The 11,027-nt window shown below is 38.2% G+C and overlaps 1 protein-coding gene across 1 annotated transcript in view; it reads left to right on the top strand.

Moving 5' to 3' along the window:
- SLC9C1 (solute carrier family 9 member C1) overlaps positions 1-10,868 on the top strand; it is a 113,421-nt gene extending 102,553 nt beyond the window's left edge. Inside the window, exons 25-27 of the mRNA XM_068545668.1 lie at positions 135-258; positions 8,200-8,264; positions 10,788-10,868. Coding sequence (XP_068401769.1) covers positions 135-258; positions 8,200-8,264; positions 10,788-10,868 — 270 coding nt within the window. The remainder of the gene's footprint in view (positions 1-134; positions 259-8,199; positions 8,265-10,787) is intronic.
- Positions 10,869-11,027: the final 159 nt, after the last annotated feature.

Raw genomic sequence — 11,027 nt, forward strand, 5'->3', positions numbered from 1 at the left:
TCTATAATATTGTTATCTAATATCTATTGATATTGTCAATTTTCAGGCCCAGATATTTAGAGAGGGTCTGAGATAGTAGCCTAACAGAGAAACATTCAACTGTATGGTATAGCTTGTAATCTGTCAACTTTCAGATACAAGGCACTGAAGATTTCACAAAGGTAACAATTGTTCAAACTGGGATTGATTCAAATAAATTCAGGTGGAACACTAGAAAGTATATAGCTTCACGTAAACCAGCTCATCCTGCAGCATCAGGTATGTTAGATTTCTTTGAGTAATTGGGAACTTACTTTCCTTTTGTAAAATAGCCGTATATGTATTTGGAAACTTGTAGGCATTCTACCTAGAGTATTGAGGAATCCTTTTAACTGCCATATTTGATATCCAATGTGTGAATTAAAACTGAGAACATCTAAGTTATTAGAAATTTTAATATTTAATCTATAAAAACAAACACATATAATTATAATATGTATTATATATTATACACATTATTTGTGTATAAAAGTAATTAATGAGGGAATTTCTAATTCTTCCCAAAAGTTAAAATATTTTATATAGCAGTAATAATGAAAATATTGCTGCACTGTCTGAACAACAGAGATATAAATCATGCGACTAAATAAATAACCTTATTATTGTTAAAAAATTTTTTTGAATTTTATTTATTTTTTTATACAGCAGGTTCTTATTAGTCATCGGTTTTATTCACATCAGTGTATACATGTCAATCCCAATCGCCCAATTCATCACACCACCACCCCCACCCCCCACCGCTTTCCCCCTTGGTGTCCATACGTTTATCCTCTACATCTGTGTTTATTTCTGCCCTGCAAACTGGTTCATCTGTACCATTTTTCTAGGTTCCACATATATGCGTTAATATACGATATTTGTTTTTCTCTTTCTGACTTACTTCACTCTGTATGACAGTCTCTAGATCCATCCATGTCTCCACAAATGACCCAATTTCGTTCCTTTTTATGGCTGAGTAATATTCCATTGTATATATGTACCACACTTCTTTATCCATTCATCTGTTGATGGGCATTTAGGTTGCTTCCATGACGTGGCTATTGTAAATAGTGCTGCAAGGAACATTGGGGTGCAGGTGTCTCTTTGAATTATGGTTTTCTCTGGGTATATGCCCAGTAGTGGGATTGATGGATCATATGGTAATTCTATTTTTAGTTTTTTAAGGAACCTCCATACTGTTCTCTATAGTGGCTGTATCAATTTACATTCCCACCAACAATGCAAGAGGGTTCCCTTTTCTCCACACCCTCTCCAGCATTTGTTGTTTGTAGATTTTCTGATGATGCCCATTCTAACTGGTGTGAAGTGATACCTCATTGTAGTTTTGATTTGCATTTCTCAAATAATTAGTGATGTTGAGCAGCTTTTCATGTGCTTCTTGGTCATCTGTATGTCTTCATTGGAGAAATGTCTATTTAGGTCTTCTGCCCATTTTTGGATTGGGCTGTTTGTTTCTTTAATGTTGAGCTGCATGAGCTGTTTATATTTTTTTGAGATTAATCCTTTGTCCATTGATTCGTTTGCAAATATTTTCTCCCATTCTGAGGGTTGTCTTTTCGTCTTGTTTATGGTTTCCTTTGCTGTGCAAAAGCTTTGAAGTTTCATTAGGTCCCATTTGTTTATTTTTGTTTTTATTTCCATTACTCTAGGAGGTGGATCAAAAAAGATCTTGCTGTGATTTATGTCAAAGAGTGTCCTTCCTATGTTTTCCTCTAAGAGTTTTATAGTGTCCGGTCTTACATTTAGGTCTCTAATCCATTTTGAGTTTATTTTTGTGTATGGTGTTAGGGAGTGTTCTAATTTCATTCTTTTACATGTAGCTGTCCAGTTTCCCCAGCACCACTTATTGAAGAGACTGTCTTTTCTCCATTGTATATCCTTGCCTCCTTTGTCATAGACTAGTTGACCATAGGTGCGTGGGTTTATCTCTGGGCTTTCTATCTTGTTCCATTGACCTATGTTTCTGTTTTTGTGCCAGTACCATACTGTCTTGATTACTGTAGCTTTGTAGTATAGTCTGAAGTCAGGGAGTCTGATTCCTCCAGCTCTGTTTTTTTCCCTCAAGACTGCTTTGGCTATTCGGGGTCTTTTGTGCTCCATACAAATTTTAAGATTTTTTGTTCTAGTTCCATAAAAAATGCCATTGGTAATTTGGTAGGGATTGCATTGAATCTGTAGATTGCTTTGGGTAGTATAGTCATTTTTACAATGTTGATTCTTCCAATCCAAGAACATGGTATATCTCTCCATCTGTTGGTATCATCTCTAATTTCTTTCTTCAGTGTCTTATACTTTTCTGCATACAGGTCTTTTGTCTCCCTAGGCAGGTTTATTCCTAGGTATTTTATTCTTTTTGTTGCAGTGGTAAATGGGAGTGTTTCCTTAATTTCTCTTTCAAATTTTCATCATTAGTGTATAGGAATGGAAGAGATTTCTGTGCATTAATTTTGTATCCTGCAACTTTACCAAATACATTGATTAGCTCTAGTAGTTTTCTGGTGGAATCTTTAGGATTCTCTATGTATAGATCATCTCATCTGCACACAGTGACAGTTTTACTTCTTCTTTTCCAATTTGTATTCCTTTTATTTCTTTTTCTTCTCTGATTGCCATGGCTAGGATTTCCAAAACTATGTTGAATAATAGTGGTGAGAGTGGACATCCTTGCCTTGTTTCTGATCTTAGAGGAAATGCGTTCAGTTTTTCACCATTGAGAACGATGTTTGCTGTGGGTTTGTCGTATATGGCCTTTTTTATGTTGAGGTAGGTTCCCTCGATGCCCACTTTCTGGAGAGTTTTTATCATAAATGGGTGTTGAATTTTGTCAAAAGCTTTTTCTGCATCTATTGAGATGATCATATGGTTTTTATTCTTCAATTTGTTAATATGGTGTGTCACATTGATCGATTTGCATATATTGAAGAATCCTTGCATCCCTGGGATAAATCTCACTTGATCATGGTGTATGATCCTTTTAATGTGCTGTTGGATTCTGTTTGCTAATATTTTGTTGAGGATTTTTGCATCTATATTCATCAGTGATATTGGTCTGTAATTTTCTTTTTTTGTAGTATCTTTGTCTGGTTTTGGTATCAGGGTGATGGTGGCCTCATAGAATGAGTTTGGGAGTGTTCCTTCCTCTGCAGTTTTTTGGAAGAGTTTGAGAAGGATGGGTGCTAGCTCTTCTCTAAATGTCTGATAGAATTCACCTGTGAAGCCATCTGCTCCTGGACTTTTGTTTGTTGGAAGATTTTTAATCACAGTTTCAATTTCATTCCTTGTGATTGGTCTGTTCATATTTTCTATTTCTTCCTGGTTCAGTCTTGGAAGGTTATACCTCTCTAAGAATTTGTCCATTTCTTCCAGGTTGTCCATTTTATTGGCATAGAGTTGCTTGCAGTAGTCTCTTAGGATGCTTTGTATTTCTGCAGTGTCTGTTGTAACTTCTCCTTTTTCATTTCTAATTTTATTGATTTGAGTCCTCTCCCTCTTTTTCTTGATGAGTCTGGCTAATGGTTTACAAATTTTGTTTGTCTTCTCAAAGAACCAACTTTTAGTTTTAATGATGTTTGCTATTGTTTTCTTTGTTTCTATTTCATTTATTTCTGCTCTGATCTTTATGATTTCTCTCCTTCTGTTAACTTTGGGTTTTGTTTGTTCTTCTTTCTCTAGTTCCTTTAGGTGTAAGGTTAGATTGTTTATTTGAGATTTTTCTTGTATCTTGAGGTAGGCTTATATAAATATAAACTTCCCTCTTAGAACTGCTTTTGCTGCATCCCATACGTTTTGGATCATTGTGTTTTCATTGTCATTTGTCTCTAAGTATTTTTTGGTTTCCTCTCTGAGGTCGTCAGTGATCTCTTGGTTATTTTGTAACGTATTGTTTAGCCTCCATGTATTTCTGTTTTTTACATTTTTTTCCATGTAATTGATTTCTAATCTCATACTGATATGGTCAGAAAAGATGCTTGATATGATTTCAATTTTCTTAAATTTACTGAGGCTTGATTTGTGACGCAAGATATGATCTATCCTGAAGAATGTTCCGTGTGCACTTGAGAAGAAAGTGTAATCTGCTGTTTTTGGATGGAATGTCCTATAAATATCAATTAAATCTATCTGGTCTTTTGTGTCATTTAAAGCTTGTGTTTCCTTATTAATTTTCTGTTTGGCTGATCTGTCCATTGGTGTAAGTGAGGTGTTAAAGTCCCCCACTATTTTTGTGCTACTGTCGATTTCCTCTTTTGTAGCTGTTAACAGTTTCCTTATGTATTGAGGTGCTCCTATGTTGGGTGCATATATATTTATAATTGTTATATCTTCTTCTTGGATTGATCCCTTGATCATTATGTAGTGTCCTTCATTGTCTCTTGTAACATTCTTTATTTTAAATTCTATTTTATCTGATATGTGTATTGCTACTCCAGCTTTCTTTTGATTTCCATTTACATGGAATATCTTTTTCCATCCCCTCACTTTCAGTCTGTATGTGTCCCTAGGTCTGAAGTGGGTCTCTTGTAGACAGAATATAGATGGATCTTGTTTTTGTATCCATTCAGGAAGCCTGTGTCTTTTGGTTGGAGCATTTAATCCATTCAAGTTTAAGGTAACTATCGATATGTGTGTTCCTATGACCATTTTCTTAATTGTTTTGGGTTTGTTTTGTAGGTCCTTTTCTTCTCTTGTGTTTCCCACTTAGAGAAGTTCCCTTAGCATTTGTTGTAGAGCTGGTTTGGTGGTGCTGAATTCTCTTAGCTTTTGCTTGTCTGTAAAGCTTTTGATTTCTCCATCGAATCTGAATGAGATCCTTGCCGGGTATAGTAATCTTGGTTATAGGTTCTTCCCTTTCATCACTTTAAGTATATCATGCCACTCCCTTCTGGCTTGTAGAGTTTCTGCTGAGAAATCAGCTGTTAACCTTATGGGAGTTCCCTTGTATGTTATTTGTCGTTTTTCCCTTGCTGCTTTCAATAACTTTTCTTTGTCTTTGATTTTTTCCAATTTGATTACTATGTGTCTCAGTGTGTTTCTCCTTGGGTTTATCCTGTATGGGACTCGCTGCACTTCCTGGACCTGGGTGGCTATTTCCTTTCCCATGTTAGGGAAGTTTTCGACTATAATCTCTTCAAATATTTTCTCTGGTCCTTTCTCTCTCTCTTCTCCTTCTGGGACCCCTATAATGCGAATGTTGTTGCATTTAATGTTGTCCCAGAGGTCTCTTAGGCTGCCTTCATTTCTTTCCATTCTTTTTTCTTTATTCTGTTCCACGACAGTGAATTCCACCATTCTGTCTTCCAGGTCACTTATCCGTCTTTCTGCCTCCGTTATTCTGCTATTGATTCCTTCTAGTGTAGTTTTCATTTCAGTTATTGTATTGGTCATCTCTATTTGTTTGTTCTTTAATTCTTCTAGATCTTTGTTAAACATTTCTTGCATCTTCTCGATCTTTGCCTCCATTCTTTTTCTGAGGTCCTGGATCATCTTCACTATCATTATTCTGAATTCTTTTTCTGGAAGGTTGCCTATCTCCACTTCCTTTAGTTGTTTTTCTGGGGTTTTATCTTGTTCTTTCATCTGGTACATAGCTCTCTGCCTTTTCATCTTGTCTGTCTTTCTGTGAATGTGTTTTTTGTTCCACAGGCTGCAGGATTATGGTTCTTCTTGCTTCTGCTGTCTGCGCTCTGGTGGATGAGGCTATCCAAGAGGCTTGTGCAAGTTTCCTGATGGGAGGGACTGGTGGTGGGTAGATCTGACTGTTGCTCTGGTGGGCAAAGCTCAGTAAAACTTTAATCCACTTGTCTGCTGATGGGTGGGGCTGGGTACCCTCCCTGTTGGTTGTTTGGCCTGAGGCAACCCAACACTGGAGCCTACCTGGGCTCTTTGTTGGGGTTAATGGCAGACTCTGGGAGGGCTCACGCCAAAGAGTACTTCCCAGAACTTCTGCTGCCAGTGTCCTTGTCCCTGCAGTGAGCCACAGCCACCCCTCACCTCTGCAGGAGACCCTCCAACACTAGCAGGTAGGTCTGGTTCAGTCTCCTCTAAGGTCACTGCTCCTTCCCCTGGGTCCCGATGCACACGCTACTTTGTGTGTGCCCTCCAAGTGTGGAGTTTCTGTTTCCCCTACTCCTGTCGAAGTCCTGCAATGAAATCCCACTAGCCTTCAAAGTCTGATTCTCTAGGAATTCCTCCTCCTGTTGCCAGACCCCCAGGTTGGAAAGCCTGACTTGGGGCTCAGAACCTTCACTCCAGTGGGTGGACTTCTGTGGTATAAGTGTTCTCCTGTCTGTGAGTCACTCACCCAGCAGTTATGGGATTTGATTTTACTGTGATTGTGCCCCTCCTACCGTCTCATTGTGGCTTCTCCTTTGTCTTTGGATGTGGGGTATCTATTTTGGTGAGTTCCAATGTCTTCCTGTGGATGATTGTCCAGCAGCTAGTTGTGATTCTGGTGTTCTCGCAAGAGGGTGTGAGAGCATGTCCTTCTACTCCATCATCTTGGTTCAGGGCCCCAATAAATAACCTTATTATAAAGCCTATTCTTCATACAAACTTTGCATGAATAAAGTTGAATCAGAACATAAATGATTATTTAATAAATACTATTAAGCCATTGATTAAAATTTGGAAAATGAGTTTGAGGTAGATTTTAAAATTAAATAGTAAATAATTAAATTATGGAATAAATAGTAATATAATTTAATATTTATCATTTCACTGAAAGGGACATAGTTCTAAATTTAGAAATATAGAAATTAATTTTAAAATTCTGTGTCAATAAAAATATTACCAATCAAGAGATCAGCAAAGGACAATTCATGGAAGAAAAGTTATATTGAAAACAACATGTAAAGAAGTTCAACACTACTACCATTTAAAGAAACAGAAATTAAATATTGGTCTGTTTAATTAGTGAGATTTTTAAAGAATTATAATGCCTAATACTCAAAAAAAAAATGTTGTGAATCTGATATACATTCTTACCTTGATACCAGTACTAATTGATAAAATAAATTTATCACAGGATTCCAAAAGCCATAAAAGTATTTATATCCTTTGCCTAAATAATATAATTTCTATATATGTCAATTATACCTCAATAAAAAATTAATTAATAGTATAATTTCTAGACATTTATTGTAAAGAAATAAAGCAGAAAAGTGAAAAAGGTAATTGAGCATTATTTATAAAACTAAAAAGTAGAAGTTATCAAAATGGCTAATGATAAATGAATGGTTAATTAAATTAACACATTAGTCAACATGATTAAATGCTAAATAACCTTTAAACAATTAATTTCCCATGTAGTAACTTGGAAAAGACCAATGATACATGTCAAGTGAAAATACCAATGATACAACATTGTGTTGCTAATAGTAAACAAATTTTATCTTTATTATGTTACAATCATATACCTTTGAATCCATGTGGACACACAATACTGTCATCACATGAGTCTCCTCTCATCTTTAGATTAAGCAGAAATGGGACATGGTATTGAAACCTTCACCATCTTCTCTTTCTTCAGCCATCTCCCCTCCCCACTCTCTAAAACATAGCCATACCAAACGGCTAATGGTTCACATAATCTGGGAGACCTCACATTTGCACATTCCTTCTTTTCCTTCTGCCTGGAACTTCTAAACATGCCTCTCCCCACATCTCTCCATTCCATGGAGCTAACTTCTTATTCTTCAAATCTCAGCATCACTGATACATTCCAAATTCACAACACTTCACTCTCCCGTGTGCTCCCATAGCCCGCTATGCACACAGTCATATTTTCCCATTTTTTATTTTTTTTGCTGGTCCGTCTGCTCCAAGAGGGCACAGAGCATAACTCGTTTGTTTTCTTATGTATCCCCATTGCTTACCAATGGGCCTGGCATGCTCAATGCATATTAATATAAAAGTATTTTGGGGATGGTGGGACAATAGATGATTTTGTCTCTCTACTTTCCAAACCATCTGCACAATTGTTACACAATCTTTATAATAGAGGACTTTTAATCCCTTTTTTGAAAAGTGACCCCACTTGTTACCAATTGAAATTACCACCAATTTCAGATCACAGGTCCTGGGTGTAAGTGACTTGAACGTGGTTGACTTTGAGAGTCGGACTATTTGATACAGTCCTTTGTTTCAGTGCTTGAACTAACGCAGTCTTTTTTGAAGCAGCTGAAAGCAGAACCAATGAAGAACATCCTCAAGAAGAGACAAGTACTCAGGTAAACTGAGAAATACAGTGAAAGTACAATCAGCCCTCCATATCCTAGAACACGGAACCCGTGGATACTGGGCGCCGACTGTACTATGCCACTTTATGTAAGAGGCTTAAGCATCCATGGATTTTGGTCCTTGTGGGAAGAGGGAATGTGGTCCTGGGACCAATCCCCTGCCGATACCTAGGGACAACTCTACCTCACTAGATCTACACCAGCCTACCTGTAGACTGGATTTTAGGGAGTTCCAGGTGGGGTAGAGAGTTTATTTATTTATTTTTTTAATAAATTTTCTTTTTTTAAATTGAGGCATATTTTTAAAATTTATTTATTTTATTTTATTTATTTTATTTTTGGCTGTGTTGGGTCTTCGTTGCTGCATGTGGGCTTTTCTCTGGTTGCAGCGAGCGGGGGCTACTCTTCGTTGTGGTATGCAGGCTTCTCATTGTGGTGGCTTCTCTTGTTGGGAGCACAGGCTCTAGGCCTGTGGGCTTCAGTAGTTGTGGCACATGGGCTCTAGAACACAGGCTCAGTGGTTGTGGCACACGAGCTTATTTGTTCCGTGGCATGTGGGATCTTCCTGGATCAGGGCTCGAACCCATGTCCCCTGCATTGGCAGGCAGATTCTTAACCACTGCGCCACCAGGGAAGCCCAGTTGAGATATATTTGACATATTAGTTTCGGGGAGAATTTATTTTTAATTCTTGTCTTTTCCAAACTGGTTGTATTTTTCCAGGAGATGTTAATTATCATGACCAGAATCTGAGAAATATCTACTACAAATACATCAGAAAATTGTATATTTGATTGTTAAAAATGTTTTACATCAGTTAAGTCTATTTGCTCTATTAGCAGTAGGCATCAAACTCAAAACACATGCTCCCTTTCCCCCGAAACTCTCCTCATGAGTGTATGTTGAATGAAAGGTGATTATAGGTCCCATGGGGGAGGTTGAAGGTGTTTTTCTCATGTCTGTCTTAAACTCAAATGTGTCCAAGTTCTCAGGTCTTCAAGAGGCCAATACTCTTCTTTAACACACATGTTCTCATTCTGCATAAAAGCAGGAAGTTCACTTTCTCCCGAAGTATTTTGGAGTCTTCCTGGGGAAGCTTTTCCTCAAACCCTCCCTGGTTGTTGCTTGTTACCTGGAACTCCTGACCCAATAGCTCTGGGGTTAAGAGTATGGGCTCTAGCATGAAATTCTCTGGTTTGTCTCCTGGTTCCATCACATATTAGCCATGTGACCTTGGACAAGTTTCTCAACCTGCCTGAGCATCACTTTTTCCCTGTCTATAAAACAAGGATAATAACGATGCCTATTTCATACAGTGCGACTACATGGGGATTAAAGAAATGGGAAGTACTCTGCATAGTATTTGACATATAACAAGCAATACATACACAAAATGTCTATTATTCTTTGTTAACCCCTTCTTAACATTGTAAACTACTTCTCCAAACCTCTTTTGCTCTCCCCAAATTAATTTTCTAAAAAAATATGGATACAGTCACCTCCTCTAATTCTCCCAAACACAGTTGCTGCTGAGGACTAGGAAATAACAAAGGGAAATTACAATTAAAAAACAAAAAAAGAGGAGGAAGGCACTTAAGATAAAATATTAGATGGCTTCGTCTAGCTTACCGATTAAGCCATCTTTCTCCTCAGCCCTGGCAGGCTGCCAAGCCTGTAGGAGTCATCTTAATAGCATATTTGAGGGGATGGAGGGAGGAGCCAGGGAAGCTAGTGCTCTCCTGGTACATTTTGCCACGAAATGCTGCTTTTTCTTAATTAAGAAAAATGATTGCATGATGGTTGCTAATATGGAGGAAGTAGTGTTAAAGTGAGAGACAGTCCATTAAATGGTAGGAACATCAGCTAGTGAGACATACAGAGATCAACAAATTGTGTTATTTAGTAAATGCTTTTTTCTCCCTGATGTCAGATCTTGGCTATGTTTCTGAGCCAGCTCCCTTCCTACTCCCCTCAAACCATTGCCCTACTACTACCACCCCAGAATTGTAGCTTTACCTTTATATAATCAAAAAGCCTGACACGGGCTTCCCTGGTGGCGCAGTGGTTGAGAATCTGCCTGCCGGTGCAGGGGACATGGGTTCGTGCCCTGGTCTGGGAGGGTCCCACATGCCGCGGAGCAACTGGGCCCGTGAGCCGCAATTGCTGAGCCTGCGCGTCTGGAGCCTGTGCTCCGCAGCAAGAGAGGACGCGATGGTGAGAGGCCCGCGCACCGCGATGAAGAGTGGCCCCACTTGCCACAACTAGAGAAAGCCCTCGCACAGAAACGAAGACCCAACACAGCCATAAATAAATAAATAAAATAAATTTAAAAAAAAGCCTGACACAACATAAAGTGACTCCTTACAAAATGTTTTGGTCCCCACACAGTGCTGTCACTGGCAGAAGTCTCAGTTCTAGATGCCCTGATCTACAGACCAGATTTGACACCAGCTCTGCTTTATAAATCTGACCCTTATTAACAGTCTCAGACTTTGACTCCTATCTCCATTTTTAGAATCAACAGCCTACAGAATCAATTGTTAAGACCACGGAGGATAAGAACATCTATGAGGACACCTATAATAAGCCTAAATGAAAGTCTGGTAAGCTGCCTCAGTTTCTCCAACATGATCAGGATCACACCTGTCCCCGGAGATGTAGAAGGAAGCCAGTTTATTTGCCTTTGTGTGATAGTATGATTATACCACCTTCCACTAGCCAGAATGCTGCTAATGGCACTAGCTCTAAATTCAAA

The sequence above is a fragment of the Eschrichtius robustus genome, chromosome 6 (assembly GCF_028021215.1).
Source record: "Eschrichtius robustus isolate mEscRob2 chromosome 6, mEscRob2.pri, whole genome shotgun sequence".
In the NCBI taxonomy this organism is placed as follows: Eukaryota; Metazoa; Chordata; class Mammalia; order Artiodactyla; family Eschrichtiidae; genus Eschrichtius; species Eschrichtius robustus.